Source organism: Lutra lutra, chromosome 4 (assembly GCF_902655055.1).
Source record: "Lutra lutra chromosome 4, mLutLut1.2, whole genome shotgun sequence".
In the NCBI taxonomy this organism is placed as follows: Eukaryota; Metazoa; Chordata; class Mammalia; order Carnivora; family Mustelidae; genus Lutra; species Lutra lutra.
The window spans coordinates 3125706-3149658 of NC_062281.1; the positions used below are offsets into that span (position 1 = coordinate 3125706).

The 23953-nt window shown below is 54.9% G+C and overlaps 1 protein-coding gene across 25 annotated transcripts in view; it reads left to right on the forward strand.

Annotated features, from left to right (window-relative positions):
- Positions 1-22241, forward strand: part of PTK2 (protein tyrosine kinase 2) — a 251367-nt gene extending 229126 nt beyond the window's left edge. For 13 of the 25 annotated variants that reach the window (XM_047725233.1, XM_047725252.1, XM_047725232.1 and 10 more), the window contains 7 exons: positions 6191-6253; positions 9888-9927; positions 10256-10362; positions 14931-14939; positions 16057-16212; positions 17875-17955; positions 20964-22241. In XM_047725233.1, coding sequence (XP_047581189.1) covers positions 6191-6253; positions 9888-9927; positions 10256-10362; positions 14931-14939; positions 16057-16212; positions 17875-17955; positions 20964-21176 — 669 coding nt within the window. In that variant the 3' untranslated portion in view covers positions 21177-22241. The remainder of the gene's footprint in view (positions 1-6190; positions 6254-9887; positions 9928-10255; positions 10363-14930; positions 14940-16056; positions 16213-17874; positions 17956-20963) is intronic. The other 12 variants (XM_047725234.1, XM_047725237.1, XM_047725242.1 and 9 more) reach the window with 3 other exon arrangements.
- Positions 22242-23953: the final 1712 nt, after the last annotated feature.

The following is a 23953-nucleotide window of genomic DNA, read 5'->3' on the forward strand; positions in this document are numbered from 1 at the left end:
TCAGCACTGAGTGTGGGGACTGCTCTTAGTTCTGGCGGCTACCTTTTCTTGAGTGCTCGGGGAGTCAGGATGTCCCCACGTGTCCTCATGCTGGCGCTTGCCCAAGGCCACGCGGCCCTGACCTACAGCTCTTGTTCCTTGTGCCGGACCCGCTCCCCTACCTGCTCGTGAGCTCTCTGAGACGGCTGTGTGCCGGCCAGCCCCCCGCCTCACGAGCTGTCCCATGCTGGCTGGCCCCAGTCTGTTCAGAGCACATGCCTTCCCGTTGAGCCCTGCTGCCAGACAGACTCGGGTCCCCGTTTATCTTCCTTCCAGTGCGCATAGTAGTCAAATGTGGCACAGTGCGCAAGACAGGATTTAATGTTAACATGAGAAAGTTCTCTCTACGTAAAGCCTGTGGTGTGGTCTGGAAAAGGAAATGAGTATTTAAGCTGTTTCTCCCGTCACACAGACCCAGTCAGTCTGAATGATGATGAGTGTCAGGACAGGGCACTCGGAGTGGTGGGCGGCAAGGACAGGGTCACAAGACTGCCTCTGGCCCGCTCTCCTGAGCCAGGCCACATCCCTGCTATGTTCTTTGCATCGGCCACATCCAAGGAGAAGGGACTTCGGAAAGCCTCACGTTTGAAGTTTCTAGAGTGATGGCCATGAGCGTAGAGCCCACACAGCAACTGTGGGCTGCTGTGTCCCCAGAACCTGAAACGGCGCCTTCAGCCCTCACCAGCTGCCCACGGGGACGTGGCGCACACGCCACACAACACAGAGCTCACAGCGCTGCTGCTCTTTGGTACCAGGAGCTGGAAATAACCCACCTGCCCGTTCCCACAGACTCGATCAGTGACACAGCGGCTACCGCACGACAGTGGATCTGGGCAAACCCCAACACACATCCGCAGGGAGGGGGCTCACAGAGATAATGTCCGCTAGAGACACCAGGCACAGGGCCGTGCACATGACGCAGTTCACTCGTGTGAGCTCTTTGGGGTGCGGTCGGATCGGTCCCCTCATGCGGCAGAGACAGGTCTCGGCTGGAGCCCGCTACCGGGGTCCGCAGTGTTGGTGGGTGCACGCATCTCTAAGAATGCACTGAGTTCGTACACTCAGGATTTGTGCACTTGACTGTGCACCTTATACCTGAACTATGGACGGGAGGGAGAAGGAAGGGAGAAGGCCTGCCTGATGGGGGATGCCCCAAGTAGCCCCAGACATTCTTGACGTTTGTGCTCTCTTTGTGTAAGATTTCAGATATCAGTTTCCTCTTTTCATATTGCTATCTCCAAATCTAGAATATTGTAAGAGGGAACAGGAAGGTTTCGTTTCACCAGGAGCAGCACCAGTAACAGAACTGCTTCTCTCAGACGGGCTGACTCTGGCTCCCTGAGTTCCCCGAGCTGGCACTCATCTCCCAGGCTGTGCCAACCATGTGAGGAAAAGGCTTAAATATTTCCGTTCATAGCACACAAGTGGACTTTATAGAGACAGGCTTTCTCATTTTAAAATCGAAGTCCTGTCCGGGGGAAAGTTTTAACATGAGGGAGTTATTGTGAGTCGGAAAAATAAGTCATCTCATATGGTTTCTATGGAAATAAATAATTCATGTAAGTGCACGAAACACAGCCCTAATTCTGTGACAGTAAATGTCATTTGCTTTTGTTTAAGTAAAAAAGTAAAGTATTTCCTGCAGTTCAGGGTGCCTGGCTGGCTCATTCAGAAGAGCGTACTTGATCTCTGGGTCGTGGGTTTAAGCCCCACATTGAGCATAGAGCTTCCTTAAATAAACAAACAAACTTTTAAAAGTATCTATTTCCCGGGCACCTGGATGGCTCAGGGGTTAAAGCCTCCGTCTTCGGCTCAGGTCATGATCTCAGGGTCCTGGGATCGAGCCCCATGTCCGGCTCTCTGCTCAGCAGGGAGCCTGCCTCCCCACTCTCTGTGCCTGCCTCTCTGCTTGTGACCTCTGTCTGTCAAATAAATAAATAAAATCTTTAAAATATATATATATCTATTTCCTACAGTTACGAGTACTCACTAACTAGCTGTTGCCTGATTGGCCACAGCTCACGTTGCCTCAGACAGCTACGGCTGTTCCTCATTTTATCACAGACGTTGTGTTCTTTACGTGCTGAGGGTTTGTGGCAAACCCTGCGCTGAGCAAGTCTGTTGGTGCCATTTTCCCCACAGCATTTGCTCACTTCATGCCTCGTGTCATATTGTGGTGGTTCTCATAGTACTTCAGACGTTCTCGTTGTCACTAGATTTACTGTGATGATCCCCGATCTGTGGTCTTTGAGTACAAGTGTAGTTGCACCCATGAGCCGCACCCACGGGAGCTGGTGAACTTCGTAAACATGGTCTCTGTGCTGGCCGCTCGGGGGACCGGCCATCCCCGCATCTCTCTCGCCCTCTCCTCGGGTAGGCCTGTTCCTGAGACAACAACGTGGAGATTAGGCAGTTAATAACCCCACAGGCACCCCTCTGTTCAGGTGAAAGGAAAAGTCCCACATCCCACTTTAAATCGGAAAGCTAGAAACGATCAAGTGTCGCGAGAAAGCCGATGGGAACCCAGACAGGCGGCAAGCCAGGCCTCCTGCACCCACAGCCACATCGTGAACGCAAGGAGAAGTTCTGGAAGGAAATCACACGAGCTTCTCCGGGATACACAGCTGGTAGGAAAGCGAAGCGGCCTTCTTGCCGACGCGGAGAGCGTGGTTCTGGTCTGGATAGATCACAGCGGGAACAGCTTTCCCTCCAACCAGAGCCTCACCCAGAGCAAGGCCTGCGCACTCTTCAGTTCCGGGACGCTGGGAGAGGTGAGGAAGCCGCAGGAGAGCAGCCGGAAGCCCGCAGAGGTCCCTGAGGCTGCAGGGAAGGGGTCGTCTCCAGACCGTGCCCGTGCAGGACCAAACGGCAGTGCTGACGTCAGAGCTGCCGCGGTTCTCTGGAAGATCGAGCTCAGGTCACTCACGAAGGCGGCTGCGCCAAGCAACTGGTGTCCCGTGTAGACGAAACAGCCTTGTACGGGGAGGAGACGCCATCTAGGACGTCGGCAGCTGGAGAGAAGTCGGTGGCTGGCTTTAAAGCCTCAAAGGACAGGCTGACCCCTTGTTAGGGGCTCCCACAGCCGGTGAGGGTAAGATGAGGCCGGTGCCCACCGGCCGTTCTGGAAGTCCTAGTCCCTGCGGAATCACGCGGAATCTTTCTGCCTGAGCTCTATCAACGGAGCGAGAGCCTGTGCGACCGCCATCTGCTTATGGCCGGACTCACTGAATGTTTTAAGCCCACTCTTGAGCCCTCCTGCCCGGAAGAAAAGATCGTTTTGAAGTAGGACCGCTCACCCGCAGTGCACCAGGTCACAGGAGCTCTGACGGGTCTGATGGGGACGACACGGAGGTTTAGGCAGATCTGTGGCCAGGAGATCAAAGAGTAGCGTCCACGGTCAAGTCGTCTTATTTAAGAAGGTGATAGCGGCCATGGGTAGGGAGTCCTCCGATGGAGCTGGGCAAAGCCAGCTGAAAACCTTCTGGAAAGGACGCATCATCCTAGATGTCTTGAAGAACATTTGTGGTTCATGGGAAGAACCCAAAATGTGAACAGTCACAGGAGTTTGGAGGAAGGGGATCACCTCCCTGGATGGTGGAGGAGCTTAGGGCGTCCGCGGAGGGTGTCCCCGCAGACGTGGTGCCAGCAGCAGGAGAACCAGAGCCCCAAGCAGATACGGAACGCGGGACCGCACTGCCTTGAACTCGGGCTTGAACTCACGGCTGAGGAGGTACCGCGGAGGGAGGAGTGGAGGACGCGCTTCCCAGAGATGGAGGCTGTGAAGACGGGGAAAGACAGCAGAGGATCTAGAACCTTCTATGGCCCAAGTCGCACAGCGGCAGCCGGGTTTGAGAGGACGGACGCCGGCTTCGGAGGCAGTTCTGTGGGTGAGATGCCGTCAGCTTCACAGGCTGTGGAGAGACCTTTCCGTGAGAGGAAGGGGCAGTGATGTGATTGGTATTTTTTAGCAACAAAGTGTCTTTTAATTCAAGTATGTACATGGTGGGAGGTATAGCTCAGTGGTAGAGCATTTGACCTCAAGTATGTACATGGTGTTTCAGACCTAATGCTGCTACAGGCTTAATCCTCCAGAGCGTGGTATAGACACAACTTGGATCACTGCCAGGAGACCACACAGACCATCTACCTGCTTTCCCTTGGCGTCGAGAGCCCCGCGCGATAGCCCCGCCGTGTACCTGTAGTTCTGCCTTCTGAGCCGGGAGTTCCTCGTCTGTGAAACCTCTTCTCTCCCTTGCATTTTTACTACAGCGTTCCTTGAGCAAATACTTACTGAATGTCCAGTACACACGTGACTGTCCCAAGCACGTACTTAATCTTTATAGTCACTGTACGAGGTGGCTACCCCTTTTCCAGCTGAGAAATGATGGGTTTGGAGATGTTGGATGCCTTGTCCAAGGGGCATGGCCACTGTTCACGGTCAGTCGTGCAGGGGCTGCATTTCCTCCCACCTGCATGTCCTGTTCCTACCCTGTCACAGAGAGAGTGGAGGAAGCCGACAGCCCAAGGCCTCCATCCTCCCGGGGCCTGGCATCCGGTGGGAAGAAGCAGAGGTGTTCCAATGTGTAGGAATGGAGCGCGGATCTATACAGTATTTTGTTTCTTGAACTGGCTACGTTTTCAATGGCAGTGCCGCGGTGCAGGCCTGGAGGGAGCCTCCGGACAGCGGTAACCCCGGACAGCATGCCCGCTGGGCAGCTCGAGCCGGGATTTGTCAGATAGACAGTAGAAACCTGTGCTACGGAAATAGGGACGTCGTGAAACATTGCCGCACAAAGGTCTACACCCACAACCTATTTACACAGTCAAAATTTTGAAAAGGGCCGCGGCATTCAGCAGACAGAACTGTTTCCTTCACGTGACCCTCTCTGCGGTGCCGGCTTGGTCTGTAGTATTCATTCATCTACTGCTCCCATGAGGCCCGGACAGCGGCTACCATGACTGCACTGTTTCAAAGCGGAAGAAACTAAGTCCCAGGTCACTCAGCTTTGAAAGGGCTGGAGCCTGAGCCGACCCCAGGCTGCCGGACGCCAGAGCCCGTTCACCTCACTGTCCGTTTCCGTGTGTGACGGCCCTCATGCCGGGGGGGCGGGCCAGGGGGTACTGCAGCTTATTAACCTGGTTTTGACCAATTTCCACTACATAATGTTACATAAAGGATAGAAAATTCTATGGCATGTCTTCATTTTTGTAAACAGACGTTTATAAGAAGGCAGATAAACTTCATTGCTTTCTCACCTCTTCCCCCCACCCCACTACACCGCCACCCACTAGCGCTTATGGGTTCTGTCCTCCGTGCTCAGTGGCAGGCCCTCGCAGGTGTAGGGTGGACAGGACAAATCAGACATCCAGACGTTCTCTGTCGAATGAGGGAAGTGATTACTGCGGGATTCCTGCCACAGAGAGGATCTCTGTAAGATTCAGCAGACTGGCAGAGACCGAGAAAGGAGCCGTCCTGTCTGGAGAGGCCTTGGGAAGTGCCCTCTGAGAAGGGGTCTGGGGCCGGAGCACACGGGCAAAGGGGAGGCGGGAGTCCGCGTGGCCGTGGAGCAGATGTCAGGCAGGCGGGAGGCCACCACACATCCTGGGCTTCAGGAGGAACAGACCTTCTAACACATGCTGTACCATGACGGCATGTAACCTCCTCGGTCTGTTGGGGGGTTCGTGAAATTCACATACTCTGATTTGTGGTAGATCCAGCTTTATACGCGTGGTTTCTGAATCGTGGATGCGGTGGGCGGGGAAAGGGAGTGGTACGTGACTGGACTCCGCTGCTTCGGCCATACAGCCAAGAACAGACGAGCCCCACTCTGCCAGGAAGCGGCATCTGGGGTAGAGGCCTCTCTGTCAAGGAGAAACCCTGTGCGGTGCTAGGAGGAGCGGAGAAGACAGGCTTTCCCAGGCTGCGTGCGGCCGCAGGGCCCTCCTCTTTGCTCTGCACATGTGGCTTTGCCACGACGACTGACCTGGGTTTGTCATCGTGGGGTTTGAGGATTTTTCTGAAACTGGGGAACTTTCAACCGTGCTTATTCAGGGGATGATGATATTGTTTGAGGAAGGAACCGAATACAGAATATGTCTGTGATTGTCCAACCAGGAATGAAACTGTCTGGTTTTGTTTCCTCTGCTTTAGAAACCCGACGTCCGGCTCTCTCGAGGCAGTATTGACAGGGAAGACGGAAGCCTCCAGGGCCCGGTAAGCAGCGGTAGAGTTCTTGCCAGGATGGACGGGGCCATCGCTTTGTCCCACACTCACTCACCTTCGTAACCTGGAACACGTGAATCCGTTCTTTAAGTAAAGCGAACATTTTTGCCCAGATCGTTGGAAGCTATCGTGCACAGCTCAGTGCGACGCTCCCCGGGCTCTGTGCTCTCCAGAAACCCGTGTGCGTGCTGCTAGCGTGTGTAAGCTATCCTTTGCTACATGTTTGCACTCTTAGTGTGTGCTAATATGTTTCCATGTCACAGGACACTTATGTAGAATTTTTTTTCCTCCGTGTTTTGTAGGGGGAAGTGCCTGAAATTCTCTTTAAAGAGCTGGCCTACAGTTATTCGAAATATGTTTAAATCCTGCTAGAAATATTCCCTAATCTTTTAGGGAGAGTAGTTTAAATCATTTCATTAAGATTTCCATCAGCAGAAGTTTGAGTAAAATACAAGCAGATTTCTCTAAACGTGTAAAGAAGTTTCCAGGACAGGAGAGAGGCTGGAGCCGCCGAGTGGCGGAGCCGTGGAGATAAAGCGTCCACCTCCCCAGGCTTCCAGGTTTACTTCTAAACACTCATACGTGTGTGCTCAAGGCTGGGTCCTCACCCAACCCCGAGATCCACCGCGTGGAGTGACCTACCAGGAGTTTCTCGAACCCGTGCTGTGCAGTCCAGCTGCCCCTGAGATCTGGCCCCCAGAGGATGTGCTCGGTCACCAGCACGGGAAGATCTGACCCCTCCCGTCAGGGTGTGCTGGCACATTGGGCTCTGGTTCACGAGCACGAAGTCCCATTACCTGCCATTGAACGTTCCACACACTCAGCTCCTTCCTTAGATCGAGAAGGTGAACCGGTAGTCATCCTCACTTGGTACGACTGAGCCTCAGTGTGAAGGTAAACCCTGTTCAAGGGACTGGGTTGTTCTGTTAGAAAAGGGAGGTAGTGTGTGTTCCCGTGCGTGGCACATAGTAGGCCCCCAGAAAGCACATGGACTGGGAGAATCAGGGAGTGAATCAGACGTGGATAGAAGGTTCTAGAGAAATGCTCTGTGGAGCGGACGACATGGGACAGGTCTGCTTGCGGTCTTGTCGCCCAGGCCTAGGCAGCAGCGGGAGTGCTTAGTGCTGACAAGAAAGTACCTAGTGCTGCAAGGTGCTGTGCTGAGTGCTGTCCTCCCTGAGGACAGCCTCCCTGAGACCCAGGCCTGTTGCCATCCACACCCTACAAAGGGGTAAACTGAGGCTTGTGGAAAACTTGCTCAAAGTGATCTGTCTCCGTGCCAGACCCCAGCCTGTGCACTGGCGAACACGACGGCTCCCTGTGAGGGGTGTGGTTCAGGTGTTCGCTTCCTGCCGGGAGGCCGGTGACACACTGTGACCGTTCTACTCTTCCCTCTCCCGGCCTGTGCTAAATTGAGGTAACAGTGTGACCTGGCCCGCTTCTTGAAATGCTCCAACTTAACACTTGGAAAATGTGCCTTGGCTTCAGGGAGAAGTTGTTCAACTGTTCGGGGCTCTGGTTTTCTGATGCATTAGCTGAGGCCAATAAAATGGCTCATACACGTGCCTGGACGGGGGCGGGGGTCGTCACAAGGTGAACCTGCTGTCAACGTGCATGTTATTTTGAAAATCCAAATGGTTTTCGCTTTTCCTGCAAGTTGATGGGGTCAAGCTCCAGTAGCCAGTGATTATGGCTTGTTCATTAGCTCTTGCCAACTTCAAATCTAGTCTTCTCCGAGGTCCAGGGCCAGTAGCTAAATAGGCCACAGGACAGAAGGCACCCGACTGCACACTTGTCCGTCAGACTTCTGGAGTAGGGACTCGCCTGTGCCTTCCTTCCCAGAGCGACCTATGGAATGGCCTAACAGTGCATCATGCATACGCTTGCTGAATCAATCCAGAATGTCCTTACGATAGAATTTTCTAGTTAGTTGAATTTTCTTGTAATCTGGGTATCAGCCAGAAAATTCTTTGTGTTTGAAGTCTTTTTAAATGTGTGCATTTTACTGCCTGGATCAGTGAGCACAACACAGCTCACGGACTGCTCCACTTCTGGAGGTTGGCCATGTTTCCTGGGGTTCTCCGGCCCCACTCACCCTCCACCTCCCCTGGCCCCGGTTCCTCCCATGCTGCTTGCCCCTCCTGGGGGACCCCCGTCTCTGGACCACTCTCCTCCCAGATTTCTTCATGACTTCCCCCACCCAAGTCCCCCACCCGGGGTGTGCCAAGGTCACGTTCTCAGAAGGCCTGATCTTCCCACTGAGACCTGCCGTGTCCTCCCCTCCCACTCCGACCCGTGTCCCTCTGCCACCCGGCTTGGCGACGTGCTGTCGTGTGCACCTGCTGTCACTGTCACTGCCTGTGTTACATTGGCCACTCCATGGGCAGGGGTTGGGGGGCGCTTGTTCTGTGTCCGGAGCAAAGCAGGTGTTCGGTAACTGTCGGGTTGGCTAGGCTGACTGGGGAAAGCTGCACAAAGTCAGCGGCAAGGAGCCTCATCCTTCACACTAGCCGGCTCTGAGCGTCTGGGAGCCTCGAAGCTCGGCTGTGAAAGTGCAGGGACAGCTCGTGCGCTTCCGGACGGGGAGCGGTTTTCACCGTGTGCGCGCTCCGTCCTCGCGTTTTACAGAAGTGCCTCTCTTCACGGCAGAAAGTAGAGCACCTGAAAATATATATGTTTTTAGCTAGTTTATTATTTTAAATTAAGCAAGGTAAGTTTCTTCAGAAGTAGAATATGTTTGTTTGGTTTTTTTTAGATTTTATTTATTTACTTGACAGAGAGACACAGCGAGAGAGGGAACACAAGCAGGGGAAGCAGGAGAGGGAGAGGCAGGCTCCCCACTGAGCAGGGAGCCTGATGTGGGGCTCGATCCCAGAACCCTGGGATCCTGACCTGAGCCGAAGGCAGATACTTAACGACTGAGCCACCCAGGCGCCCCTAGAATGTGGTTCTAAAGAGACTTCTTTCCGTTTAGTTGCCCTAGAATAGGTTGTTTGCAGAGCGCAGCTGGGACGGCCCACGGCAGAGCGGCCTTCAGTGGGACAGCCTTTGTCCTGCCCCCGGGTGGAAATCCTGGGCTCGCGCTTTCTCTTGTTCCCAAACGGACAGAGCCGTTGCAGCAGGTCCTGACGCACACGGGCTTGGGTGACAGTGGCAACATAGGCATGAAGAATGCTCCAATGCCACTGAGTCTCCCATTATCACTGTCCCCAGCTGTACCCCTCCCTGTGAGGAGAACATCCGGGAGGCTGTGAGGCAGCTTCCCGAGCAAAGGACGCAGACGCTGCAGAGGCCTGGATTTCGCACTCCTGGGACGTGGACTGGAGGCATCCATGGGTGTCATTTTTTTAAAGGAAATTCTAAATTGCCTGTGACGACTCCTGTCCGCGTTGCCATACCATCCCACACTTGCTTCTGTCACAGCCTTCTTCCCACAGCTGCTGGCATTCTTGCGGTTTTAAACCCCCACCCCCAGTGAGGCCTCGAAGGCAGCCCCCCATCCTGTCGGTCTTTGAACCCAGCATTTCACACACATGTGCAAGGGGATGGAAGGGGAGGGGAGGGAGGGAAGTCCGTGCCCTGTAGTGTGTGCTGGTGGGGTCACCGAGCTTTGCTTTTCCCACAGACTGGAAACCAACACATCTATCAGCCTGTGGGGAAGCCAGGTAAGTGAAGGAGCGAATTATCAAGAAGCTTTTGTAATTTAGAGGGAGCAGGTTTTGAACGTGTGGAGTTTCTTAGCGTTGAAACACCTCGTGATTTTTTAACACTTTTCCCTCCACGGGCCAAAGCAAGTATGATGTTTCCCGAGCTCAGCCTATGGCTGGAATATTAGAGAACAGAACTCCCTGCTCTAACACATCAGGAACGCCTCGGTAGCGTGCCCTGAGACGAGTGTATCTGCCGTAACGGGACTCGTGCTGGGTGTCGAGGTGGGTGTTTCTGTTCCATGTGTGATCGCGCAGCGCTTAACGGACGCTCCCCTTCCACCAGATCCTGCAGCTCCGCCAAAGAAACCGCCACGGCCTGGGGCCCCCGGTCACCTGGGCAGCCTCGCCAGCCTCGGCAGCCCCGGGGACAGTTACAATGAGGGCGTCAAGGTAGGCATCTGAGCCCGAGCTCTGCTCAGGGCTCTGTGGGACCTCTCGCTCTGGGGTCGGTGATCTGGAACTAGCGCTGGGACGGAAGGAGCAGAGTGGCACTGCTGTGGGTCCCAGGCGTCCGTCTGCTCGGGCTCCGCACCCCTCCGAGAGTCAGGGACAAGCATGATAGAGTCTCGGGCCTCAGTCAGAGCCCAACTTCTAGATAGGGTGTCCTCTTATCAGACAGAATGTTCCTTGGGAATAAAGTGCTGGGATGGCTTTAATAAATCTAGACGCCTGGGGAAAGGAGCTCTTCTGCAGGCTCACTTTGTCTCTTAAGTGTGTCAGTAGGGCTTGGTGGAAAATGGCCACCATGTTCCGCCTGGGGCAAGGACAGCATTGGTAGTGGCAGCGTGGACCGCGTGCAGCCGGCCCTGGGGTCGGGCGCGCCTCAGAGGGGGGAGCGCGGACGGCCACAGCTGCTCCTCGCCTCGGGGAGCGCCGCCCCGCTGTGTGTCACAGGGGGGCCTGTCACGGCTCCTGGCTGCCCCCCCACCCCGGCCTCCACCAGCCCCTGCCATGTTGGCCCCTGGGTCCCTCGGAAGCAGCTCTCCTCCACGAGAAGCAAAGGCGAGGGTTCTCTCTCGTGCCCATTTAATGAGAGGATCTCTCTGCTCTTCCTTGAGAGATCAGTCACGTCTCAAAATACGTCTTGTTTCTTAATTCTGACATACCTCTTTTGTACATTTTAATCTCTCTAAAATCAGGGTCATGTGGTGGTTTAATAGGCAGCTTTTTTTTTCTTAGAGGAAAGTTAGGAAGGTGCCTCCTACATGGGATTGGGTCTTAAATTCTGGTAACTATGTTATCAGTTAAAAGAAACTTTGTTTCACTAATAACCCAGCTCCTGGAGGCCCTCCCTGTACCAGGTGCGGTGGCGCTGTGACTGAACCTGTCCTCGCATTAGCCTCACAGGGTTGATGGCGGCAATATTGTTTCCACTTTTCACGGGAGACAGCAGGGTTCACAGAGGTTGAAGGGCAGAGTCAAGGTTACAGGCTCCCTAGCTGAGCCAGCATTTAGCGAGCTGGCTGGGGGTTCCCAGAGAAAAGAGAGGAGGCCCTAGGCAGAGAGAAATGCCATCTCTGGCCCAGAAGGGCGGTGAGCAGGGAGTGAACGGGCTGGCCCTGGCTAGACCCAGCTGCCCCCTGAGGGATGCAGCCCAGGCCCCACTGGGCCAGAGGCACCCCTGCTCTGAGTGCCACTGGTCAGCCCCCCTGGACACCAGACCGCTGGTCCTGGAGCTCGGCCCGGGGCCTGGCATCTGGTGGCCCCCAGCTTGGGGGCACCGCACGGGGTATTCAATGAGGAGCAAATGGGGATGTGGCCCTTCCTAATGGGGTTTTTTGGCATAAATTTTAAAAGGGAAGAGGGAGAAATTAGGTTAACGAAGTTTGTCATTTATATGAGCCACAAGAGCAAATTTTCAAAATGGCTTGTATTATAAGGAAAACTAACTTGAGAAACGGTTCAGATACCAGCTTAGAATCTGATGTATGTTTGCCGTTACGTTTGTAATAGAATGAATGAATGTAATTGGAAAATACCCTCAAGGAGGGTGTTAAGCAAGGAGAAATCATGATGGATATAGCGTGCTTACCTAAAGTGTATTTTTTAAAGATTTTATTTATTTGAGAGAGAAAAGAGTGAGAGAGAAAGCATGAGAGGGGAGAAGGTCAGAAGGAGAAGCAGACTCCCCGCAGAGCTGGGAGCCCAATGCGGGACTCAATCCCAGGACTCTGGGATCATGACCTGAGCTGAAGGCAGACGCTCAACCAACTGAGCTACCCAGTTGCCCCATAAAACATATTAAGCAAAGTTTTCTTTAATAATAAGTATGAAACAGAGGTGCCTGGGTGACTCGGTGGTTAAGTGTCTGACTCTTGATCTGAGGGTCGTAAATTCCTGGGGCTCTGTGCTGCATGTAGAGCCTACCTAAAAATAACAATAATAATAAGTATGAAGTCGGTGTCTCTAGCTCTTTTTTTTTTTTAAAGATTTTATTTATTTATTTGACAGAGAGAGATCACAAGTAGACGGAGAGGCAGGCAGAGAGAGAGAGAGGGAAGCAGGCTTCCTGCTGAGCAGAGAGCCCGATGTGGGACTCGATCCCAGGACCCTGAGATCATGACCTGAGCCGAAGGCAGCGGCTTAACCGACTGAGCCACCCAGGCGCCCTCTCTAGCTCTTTCTTACCCTTCTGTTCAGTAGAGCTCACTGACTCCAGCCTCAAAGAACAATACTAGTTTAACAAAGACGTGCTGGTCTCTAGGCGTGACTCGAGTTCATCCAGATAACATCAATCAGAAGCCCATCTGGGTTTCTCCTTGGTGGCTTTGTCTCACTTCTGGATTGCTTGAGGCCTGAAGCACCGCAGAAGCGGTTGGAGCTGTGTGTGTCTTCGGGGCGCCCAGGGCGCTCTACCCCAGCTGCCTGCCAAGGAGCCTCCCAGTCGGCAAGCCCCGGGCAACCGGAAACTGCGCTCTGGGTTTGCGGGGGTTACTGTGCACAGTGGCTGGAGGCACTGGACCGGAGCTTCTGTGGCCCGCCTTGATTGGGCCCAGGGCACACACGGAAGAACAGAAGCTTTAAGTAGGTTAGCATAAGGCAGCCTTTGCCTCCGGGAGCCCCGAATGGCCGAGGATCTTCCTGATGGAGCCCCGCCCGTGGCACCTGTTGGGGAAGATGGGCCTCTGTGTTGGGCCAGCCTGAAGTGGCACACTGTGCCGAGTTTGTCACAGGGCCATGTGTGACTCTCGGCGGAGAAAGGGAGAGACAGGGGTGTCCTCTCTTGAGTGAAGTGGTAGGAGTGATCTCCCTCTTTCTAATGCAGGGACGCTCACTGTGGAAGGTTGGACTTGACATTTAAGATTCTGCTGAACTCCGGGGCACCTGGGTGGCTCAGTGGGTTAAAGCCTCTGCCTTTGGCTCAGGTCATGATCCCAGGGTCCTGGGATAGAGCCCCACATCGGGCTCTCTGCTCAGCAGGGAGCCTGCTTCCTTCTCTCTCTCTGCCTGCCTCTCTGACTACTTGTGATCTCTGTCAAATAAATAAAATCTTTAAAAAAAAAAAAAAAAGAAGGAAAGGATAATGTCTTTCCTGCTTAAAAAAAAAAAAAAAAATTCTGCTGAACTCCTATACCAAAGCTACACCTGTTTCAGGCAGAGCCGAGGAGGGGGCAAGAGAGCCGTCTTTGCCCAGTTAACTTGGTCTTTCAAGTTACGATAGGGTGGTCTTGGTGGAAGCTGTAGAAGAAAAAACATTAAAGGCCAGGCCCAGTGGAAGGAGATCGAAGGCCACTCCCCACCCCAGGAGGCACGCTCCACAGATTTCTGCTGCGGCTCCATTCCCATCCCATCCTGATAGTTCCTTGAATGTTGTCCCGTCCTCGCCAGGAGCTACGAGATCATGGATCACGCTGTTTGAAAGCAACATCCAAATATGGGTCTCATGTTTGGGGGTGTCTGCTGAGCCCCAGATAAACAGTTGGCAGGATTGCCTTTTGAAGGGTGGTTACAAGGATTGAATTTGTCAATTCTGCAAAGCTCTTAGAAGAATGCCTGGCAGATGGCGAGCATTCACTGAAGATGGTGGCAGGCTACCTCTCAAAGGCAGCGGTATTTTGGAAAATCATCTTCCTAAAAGAAGGGAACAGAATTTAGGCTCAGCCATTCTCATCTGCCCCTCACTTGGTGACCCAGACAATCTCCTGGAAATGAGGTTCTAAATCTGGCCTCCCTTGCCCAGTAGACCTCAGTGGGCCCCACGGGTGGCAGAATAAAACGTCCCCTTGGCGAGTGCTGTGAAGTGTGTAAACCTGGCAATTCACAGACCTGTACCCCTGGGACTAATAATACGTTATATGTTTATAAAAAAATTAAAAAATTAAAATAATAAAAAAAAGAAAAAACATTAAATAAAACTTCTAAGTTTGAAATAAAGGAGCTTGAAACATAAGACTTGGCTCAAAAGAAGGGTTGTTTTCTTTGTTCTGTTTGTTTTTAAACTAAGCTCCTGATGCCTTTACACACTCAGCCTGAAGCCAGGGATCTTGATTCTTGGGGGAGAGCTAACGGCAAAGGCTGCTTCCGAGGATGCCAGGGGCCGGGTGTGGGGAGCAGGGGTGGGACAGTCTCTCCCGGTGGCCCAGAAGCCCGACGGGCAGTTCCCAGGCATGTCAAGCGCATCTCAAGGCCTCTTCTCTCTGAGGACCCCTAACGCTTGCTTCTCGCATGGCCGCTGGGTTGTCCCTCTCAGGCTTTGCGTATTGTTTTTGTCATTTACTTCCTGAAGACAAGCTTGGCGTGCGGCAGGGCGCCGGCACCCTGGACCGAGCACCCGGCTGTGGTGCCTGGATGACCAGGGAGCCAAGGGCTGGCTCCCAGGCAGGCTCAGACTCGCTCCTTTTGGTTCTGCTCGTATGTTTTTGTGGGTTTTGTCTGCTGCCTTTATTAATACTGTTTTTCTTTTTTCCCTTTCTCTGATAAATTTCTCTAACTTTTCCTCACCTCCCGTTCAACAATAGCCATGGAGGGTAAGCACGTGATGTCTGTGTGTCTGTCCCACTCCTTCACTCCTGGTGCTCTGCATGTGACTCTGGGGCAGAAATCAGGAAGCCTGGGGAGGGCACCTTGGCTTGGCCTGTCCCCAGAGACAAGGTCTTCACTTGCCAGAGAGTGAGGCACGAGCCTCTGTGCAGGGACTGACTCTTCCTGTCCGTGGCTGTCTCGGACTTGAACACTGGGCTCCAGGTTCCTTGGACAGAGTCAGGTTCACAGTGGGCACCTAGGAGTTTAGGCTGAGCGCTTGTCCCCAGACCCATCGGCAGACAGCTACGATTTTGTACTGCACTCTAGTTTTCTTAAAATAGACACGTATGGCCCTTTCTGTGCCCGGTGTTACCCATGTGACCTTTGAGATGCCGTTGGACACGTTCCGTGGGCCTGGCGCTCACCAGCCTTCAGTGCTCGGCTTCTCGTGGGTGACATCCATCGGGGTCTCTGTGCCAGGTGCTGGGGTGGGCGTGTGCCAGAGAGCTCCTTCAGGTCCCCCTCGCCCCAATGGCCCAGTGACGAGCCGAGGCCCAGCCACAGGCACGTGCACCACGGGGCTCCTGGTGACACTGCCATCTCCCTCACTCCTGCAGCACGGTGCAGTCGGGTCCACTTCACGAGGCTCGTATCTGTCCCCTTGTTTCAGTCATGGAAGGATCACACGTGTCCCTGATGTAGTCTGAAGGCGGCTACGCCGAGCCACATAACTAAGTGGGATTAGAGTCCTAACATAGGACGCTTGAGCCCCCAGCCAGCTTCCTGTGAAATCGCAGACGCAGACTACACGAACTCTCTCTCTCGGTGGGTGATCCTGGGGCCTCGAATCACTGCTCTGAAAGAATCCGGGGCTTTCCATGTCATGCGGTGATTCCACTTCCTTTCCTTTAACTGAGCTCAAAGTCACAAAAACGATTGCCTCGTTCACTTGTCCCTTGGATGAAGTACTTGACTGTCATCCTCCCCGTGAGCTGTAGCCCTACAGACAAGCCAATCAATTGCAATCAGCTTTGATCTCTTTTAAAGACCCCCTCAAACCCGGCCACGGTGAGGTGCCGCCACCTTGTGGCCACTGGGGGCATAACGGCTTCTGTGTTGCAGCTTCAGCCCCAGGAAATCAGCCCCCCGCCCACTGCCAACCTGGACCGGTCCAACGACAGGGTGTACGAGAATGTGACGGGCCTGGTGAAGGCTGTCATCGAAATGTCCAGCAAGATCCAGCCAGCCCCACCAGAGGAGTACGTTCCCATGGTGAAGGTAAAACCCACCCTCCCGTCCCAAGGAAATGTTCTTAAAATCGTGGAAGCCGGGGGTCAGACCCGATGATTCCAAACTTGAGCGTGTCGGCACCGCACTTGCCCGAGTTGAGTCAGACCAAACTGCCATCCCAGCCCTGCCGCTTGGGGCAGCTCAGGCTTTAAACGGTCCCTGCTCACGCTTAGGGTCTTGCGTGAAAAAAGTCGAGCGGCAGGATGGTGTCACCCCGGCCTGTGGTGTGAGGCCGTCACAGTGAAGTGAGAACGTGTGCGGACCGGTGCTGTGTGTGCGCCTTCGGGAGCTGCGGGAGCGCCAGTGCTCAAGGAGAGCACTTGACCTTCGTATGCCGGCCCGGGGAGGGGCGGGGGACTCCGTGGAGAGGGAAGTCTGGGGATTTATCTGTTCTGTGTTCTTCCGCTGCGGGGCAGGTGCATATGTGCTCATGAAATCTTTTTTAATAAGGGCAGAAAGAGAAATGAAAATACTCAACACCAGCCTCACCTTTCCACGCTGCGCTCAGGGGCCTGGTGTCCCGGAAGAGAGTGCCGGCAGCTCTGAGGGAGCCTAGGTGCCCCTGGACAGGGTCCACTGGCGTGTGCCAGCTCAGGAACTCTGCAGCTCAAAGGGTGCTATGAAGCTTTGCTTTCAGCTTCTATTTCTGGAACACATCCTTGAACACACTTTTTTTTTTTTTAAAGATTTTGTTATTTATTTGACAGAGACACAGTGAGAGAGGGAACACAAGCAGGGTGGGTGGGATACGGAGAATCAGTCTTCTCACCAAGCAGGGAGCCTGATGTGGAGCTCGATCCCAGGACCCTGGGACCATGACCTGAACTGAAGGCAGATGCTTAATGACCGAGCCCCCAGATGCCCCATTGAACACACTTTTTTAAAGTGTGGTAGGAGGGCGCCTGGGTGGCTCAGTGGGTTAAGCCGCTGCCTTTGGCTCAGGTCATGATCTCAGGGTCCTGGGATCGAGTCCCACGTCGGGCTCTCTGCTCAGCAGGGAGCCTGCTTCCTCCTCTCTCTCTGCCTGCCTCTCTGTCTACTTGTGATCTCTCTCTGTCAAATAAATAAATAAAATCTTTAAAAAAAAATAAAAAAAATAAAAAATAAAGTGTGGTAGGATACACCAAACGTAGAATGTACCGTCCTTGCCACCGTTCAGCCTGCCGCGGTGTTACCTACAATCACATTGTTAGAAAACTAATCTCCAAAACTCTTCTCACCTTGCAAACAGCGGTGCCCCTCCCCCATCCCTGGCACCCCATCTTCTCCCTGTCCCCGTGAACACGGGGACTCCAGGATGCCATGTCGACAGGGGGAATGGTGTCATCCTGTATCTCTCCAGTGGGGAAGGGCTCATGTTCTGAGGGCAGTGTTGGACAGGGTCGTCCACGCTGCCACAGGTGTCGGAATGTCCGTCTCTTTAAGGCTGACTCCCACTCCGTCAGGGACCAAACTGAGTATTCCGAGAGCCCCATCTTTGGGGGAAACGCCTGATCACTTCAGATCAGAGTCAGTACTGAGGAAAAGAAGTTCAGTAATTTTCCTTCAAGTGTTGGGAACGAGACCGCCCCGTAACTGAGAGGAGGCGTTGCTCCTGGTGTGAAAGCCCTTTGTGCGTGTTCTGATCCCGGGTGTGGGCTTGTCTTCTAGGAAGTCGGCCTGGCCCTGCGGACATTACTGGCCACCGTGGACGAGACCCTTCCAGTCCTGCCAGCCGGCACTCACCGAGAGGTAGGACCTGGTGCTGACGGAGCGGGCGGGACGCGGCCGGGCTCGGGGCTGGCTGGGGTGCTCCAGCTGCTCCGAAATCAAGACCTCCCAGCCGGGGGCCCTCGGATGCTGGCGGGCCTGCCAGCTCGCGGCCGTGCACCTTGGAGGCAGGGTGGAGCGGCACCCGCAGGGGCTGGTTAGATGCACGCCCCCACTGCCTGCTCCTAAGCTGGGAGCGGTGGGTGCCCGAAGGACGGGAGGCTTTGGGGACAGCGGGGAGCGCGGGTGCAGAGCTAAGTGCGGGCCAGATCCTTCAGCAGCAACTCAGGTACAGTGGAAATGAGCTGAGAGAGGCGGCCTGCCCTCCTGCCTTGGATTTTCTGAAAAAGTTATAGTTTGCAAACGATGCTGGTTTCCCACATAAAGCAGTGACCAAAAGTGCCTTAATACTTGCATTTTAAAATTTTTTTGAGGAATTCAAAGTTGACCCAAAATACTATCTCTCGGCGATAATCTCATTTTTGCTATTTTTGGCCATTTTGCATCATGTGTTGACAAACAAATGAGCAGACACACCTGCCTCGTTTTAAGAATGCTCCCAGCCATGCCAGTTTCCGGGGGTGCTCCCGGCCTCCAGAATTGTGCAGCCCCCGGGCCACACGTGCACATGCAGCTGTGTCCTTTGGAGTCCGGGATGGCCCTGGCCCTGTTCCCCCTTCCCACTCCCCTTCCCTCCTGCTCCTGCGCCCGCTCTCCTCCCGTCCAGCCCTGCAGCCCAGCGGGGCTCTTCTCCTGCGTCGTCTTAGTCTCTGTTTGAAGTGATGCCAAACTTAAAGAAAAATTGGGAGAACAGTGCAGAGAATTCCCAAACGTCCTCAGCCCAGTTTCACTGGCTTTTAACATTTCCCACGTTCTCTGTCTCTGTCTACACCCGCAGCCTCCATCCTCTGAACCGTGTGAGAGTAGGTCACGTGCGTCAGCTTCTTACCCTCCATGTTTCCGTTCGTTTCTCCCGTCAGGAGGCTGTTCTCTGACCTGGAGGGTTTGGAAGGCTGGGCCGTCTGCACCCCTGCGCTTGGGCAGTCGCGTCCAGTTGCCTCACCCTCCAGTTCAAGGCTGGCAGGGCTGTGTGTCCTGCCCGACCCCACACGTCTGTCCGGTAGTCTGCTTTGGCCTGGAGCAGGTCCTTCAGACTCTGTCTTCCCGCCGCCAGCATTTTGGAAGAATATGGCCGGTTACTCGACAGTGTTTATTCCCCAAGTGGGGTTGAGGGGTGTTCTGCAATGATTGAGGTTTCCTGCCAATCAGATGGAGGCTGAGTGCCCCTTGGGACTTGGCGTCTGAGGCTCCTGGTGGCCCGGTGATGCCCATCTCGATGGACCTGGCCCAGAGCCCCTCCATGCTGCCTTTGCAAAGGGCGTCCGTTCACCTGCACGAAACCACCGAAATCATTTTGGAAAATGCCTAACTGCTTGCTTTGTGGAATTGTATTTTTCTAGCCGGTTAGGACATTAGCTCAGTCCTCTACTTCATTGGGACTTTAATTGATCTTCAGATTTTTCAGAATTTTCAGAATTTTTCAGCCAGAATTTTCCAAACAGTGGAGAAGTTCTGTATGCCAGAGGCAAGAAAATCGTATCCTAACAAGTACATGTTTTGGCGGGGCCATTTCAAAAATACTCCTTTAGCTGATAAAGCCTAACATAAACTCTCCATCTACCCTGAGTCTTCTGCACAGCTCGCTCTCCCATACATATCTTAATTAAGGAGAGGAGCTTTCTTTGATCTGTCCCCCCTCCCTTCCCCCCTGCAGCCCATCCTCCGTCCTCTCCTGCAGCTGCCACGGGGGCCACTGGCAGCCCTGCTCCCCCAGTCCCGGCTCCTCCTCCCCCTGTGCTGAGTGTGGCCCCCCCGGGGGCCGCACCGGCAGCCAACACGCACGCCTTCCAGAATGCAGCTTCTCTGGGGCGGCCCTGCAGCACGTGCACAGGTCGCTGTCTGGTGCGTCCGGCTCTGTGCTCTCGGTGGGACCTCAGCCGTGCGGGGGATGCCCGCCTCCCGCAGGACACGGCTGCTCCGGCTCGCTTCCGCAGTCGGCGGGACCACGCACTGGACATGCCTGTGCCTGTGAGCCCCGCACGCCCACACGCACGGACGAGCAGCTGCCCGCCCGCGTCATCGCGTCACAGCCTGGGCCTGGCCTCTCCGTCCTCACTGTCCCTGTGCCCTCGTCCCTTGGTTCCCACAACAGCTTCTGAGCTGCCTTCTCTGTCTCTGGCTTTCCCGCCCCTCCATTCCTCGTCCACGCTCTGCTGCCAGAGCGCTCTTTCTAGAACACCCTTGTGGAGGATGGTGTTCCCCTTCCCCCAAATCTCTTCGGCCTCCCCACGGGCACGGTCAGCAGGACGGAGGTGACTCGGCGGGGCCCGTGGGGCCGTCCTCAGACGAAGCCAGCCTCCTTGTACGGTCGAGGCCAATTTCAAACGACTTCCCAGAGGGTCCTGGTCTTCTGTCGTGGGATTCGTCCCAGTGTGTTCGAGGGAGTCGTGCATGGCTTCACACTCGACCGAGCCCAGGTGTGTCTGACGCACTCGTGTGTCTGCACACGGGGCCTCGTGTGTGCACGCTCAACCGTCGTTAAGGGTTGAGCGGTGGACGTTTCTGCTTGAACAGATGAGGAAGGTTCTGAGACGCGCGGGCAGAGCGCTGACCCTCAGGGCGGCCTCTTCCGGCTCTGCGGCCCTGCTGCCCCTTCCCAGCAGTTTGGGGGTCGCCTCTCACCCAGGAGAAGGGGTGTGAGCCCGAGACACGGTTGTGAGTGCAGAGCCGGGTGTCTGTGTCGACTGGCAGCCGCCGGCTGGCCGACCTCAGCAGCTCTCCCACTGTCCCCTCTGATGGGAGGGTCCTGGGCCTCGTGGCCTCCGAGGTTCCACCAGAAGGCGATGTAAGGGGAAGAAAGCTGCTTCGGGCGGTGCCCGAGGAACAGCTGACGCGACGTTCCTCTCCTGACCTCTCTCTCGTCCTTCCAGATTGAGATGGCCCAGAAGCTGTTGAACTCCGACCTGGGCGAGCTCATCAACAAGATGAAACTGGCCCAGCAGTACGTCATGACCAGCCTCCAGCAGGAGTATAAAAAGCAAATGCTGACCGCTGCTCACGCCCTGGCCGTGGACGCCAAAAACTTACTCGATGTCATTGACCAAGCGAGACTGCGGATGCTCGGACCCACGAGGCCGCACTGAGGGTGCGCTCCGCGGACGTTCTCCCGCGTTCCACCAGCATGAGGGGCCCCGGGTCCTCGGCCGCCAGCTCGTGCCGCGCCAACGGTTGTGACTGACAGCTGGTTGAAAGCTCTTTCATTTAAATTTAACCACATTTGATTTGAGTTCAGTTTTTTTGTCTCTTTCTTTTCTTTCTTCTCCTTTTTTTTTTTAAATCATGGCGTTCAGAAAAGTCCAGGATCCAAAACGTGGCATTTTTCTGAGAATGAAAATTGTTCGTGAGAAGCTTTTAAGAATCTTGAAGAACAGACCGTGTTCACGTTAGGGTGTTTCCGTGGAAGTGGCCCCGGTGTGGTGTGCGGATCCTGAACCAGCTCGGCTATGTGTTGGGAGGCGGGGAGACGGGGAGACGAGGCGGAGAATTCCGGGAAACCCGAGGGGCTGAGAATTCTTCGGCGAGCTGCGGAGCCACGGCCTGGACTCGAGTCTCTGTTGGGAGAACGTTCTTGAGTCCCCGTATGCTAGCACCGCTTTAAGAGAAGGAATGTCAGAGCTATATTTTGAAGACTTGAGTCGTTTCAGAAAAAACAACCACCCTTTTGTCTTTCCTGCCTTTTACTTTCCTGTCGGATATGTGAAGATTTGGTTGGAAGCTAGCTGTAGAACACACTAAAAACCTTGTCTTTTTTCACCAGAATAATGTGCCAGTTTTTTGTAGCAATGTTACTTCTCTTGGAAGCAGAAATGCTTTGTACCAGAGCACCTCCGAGCTGCGCTGAGAAGAGGTTCTGGAACCAACCCTGTTTTCCAGTTTTATATAATTTATAAAGAAAGATGAAGCCATGTTGACTCTCTCGCAGCCACTGGAGCTGACTAACCCTTCATCGTGTCTGTCTTCCCAGCAGAGAATTAAGCAAAGCAGAGATTCGGTTTTCTTTTGATGTCCAGTTACACCATCCATTCTGTTAAATAATTTTGAAAAATATAACCCTCCCTTTAGTTTGTCGGGGGATATAAATTATTCTCAGGAAGAATATAATGAACCGTACAGTTACTTTGACCTATTAAAAAGGTGTTACCAGTAAAGTTCTTGGTGTCATTTCGTTTGGCTCCTTCAAACCATTTAAACTTCTTCAGGTCACTTGCCAGATAACGTACGGGAAAGCTCTCGATAATTACCAGGTTCTCTTTCTCGGTCTTCTAGACAAGTCCAGGATGTTACTGCGGGGGGCGGTGGCCGGGGCAGGTCAGCCTTTGCAGTCCATCTCTGCTTACCACATGCACAGTCAAAATAGCAACGATGTTCCTCTCTGAGCCGTTCCCTCCGTGCCCGTGGGCTTCTCAGGAGCCTGACAGCCTCGAGGAACCGGCCCGGAGCCGGATCTCCTGTCAGGGCAGCGGTCAGCATATGGTCCCCCAGACCAGCCCGCTCTGGCCTCGCTGAAGTCTCTGAGCGGGCGCGGGCAGCACCGAGCCCCGCAGACAGGGACGAGCTGGGACCTGAGCTCCCAAGTGGAGGCCTGGAGGGGGATGGTTCCTCGTGGGCCTATAGGACATGGACTTCCTTGGAGAAAAAGCCCGGAGGGGGGTTCCCCTGAGTTTCTCTCACTCTCGGGTGCTCTGCAGCCTCTCGAGTCCCGGTTCCTCCCCTCTGCAGTGGCTGAGGACGAAATAAGACAGGCCCGGGGTAAGCGGTGACGCCACCACGCCCGCCACGGGGCTTGTTGGTGGGTCGGTGTCCCTTGGGGGAGGAGGCGTCCAGCTGCCACAGCCTCAGAGGGAGCGACTGCTCGAGACTGATACCCTCTGCCTCCGGATCGACTCTCCTCTACTACGAACAGCCACAGGTAGGTCTCGTGCGTCCTGTGAGTCACGCCATTTCGGTTGCGGGAACGGGCCTGCCGCTCATGGACAGTGTCGCGTCAGCGCGCGAGCTGGCGGACAGGTGGCAACAGCTGTGGCGGGCTGGTGCGGGGGACCGAGGGGCCGTCGGAAGGACCGTGAGGTGAGCTGACTCAGCCGTGTTGTCCCGCGGGTGACCACTGTCGGCGATCCGTATGTGGCCTCTGAAAGCCGGTCCGTGTTGGGCGGGAGCGGCCCTAGAGGGAACGTCGCCCTGTGCACACACCCTCCCCCTCTGCCGCTCTCCAGCCCTGTATTTTCTGCTTAACGTTGCCCGAATTAAAGAGCTTTACGTGGAGCAAAGAGCACAGGTCGCTGTAGCTGGCTGAGCATCTCCCCGAGGAACGCGCCCATGTCACGGGCGCACGCACGGAAGCCAAACGGCGCTCATGCCCCAGGAGGTGGCGGGCGGCCTCCCTGGGCTGCTTGCGGAGATGTAGTTCACGGACAGTAACCGCGGGGGGAGCCAGCCGGGGACCAGCACCGAGCCGGGGAATCGCCGCGCTCTGTTCGCCGTGAAGCCCCGTCCTGCCCGGGCGCAGGCCGGCACCACCTGCACACACAGGAGCGTCTGGCGGTGTCCGTGCCGCGCGTGCTACGGCCGGGGTCCACGGCGTGGCGCGCCACGATTTCCCCAGGCACCCGCGGGCGTGTGAGCGCCTGGCGTGCGTTCCTGTTATTGGTGTTTCTGGATCTCGTGGCAAGTGCGTGTTGAGCTTCACCAGAAAGGGCCAAGCCGTCTGCAGTGTGGCGGTGCCGCGTGCCGCTCGGGCCCGCCGCGTACACACCTTCCCGCGGCCGCACACGCCCCCCGGCCCTTGGTGGCTTCGGGCTCGGTGGCAGGCAGGTGTGCTCTTCGGCGGCCGGTGAGGTCAAACACCTCTCCCCGTGCTTGG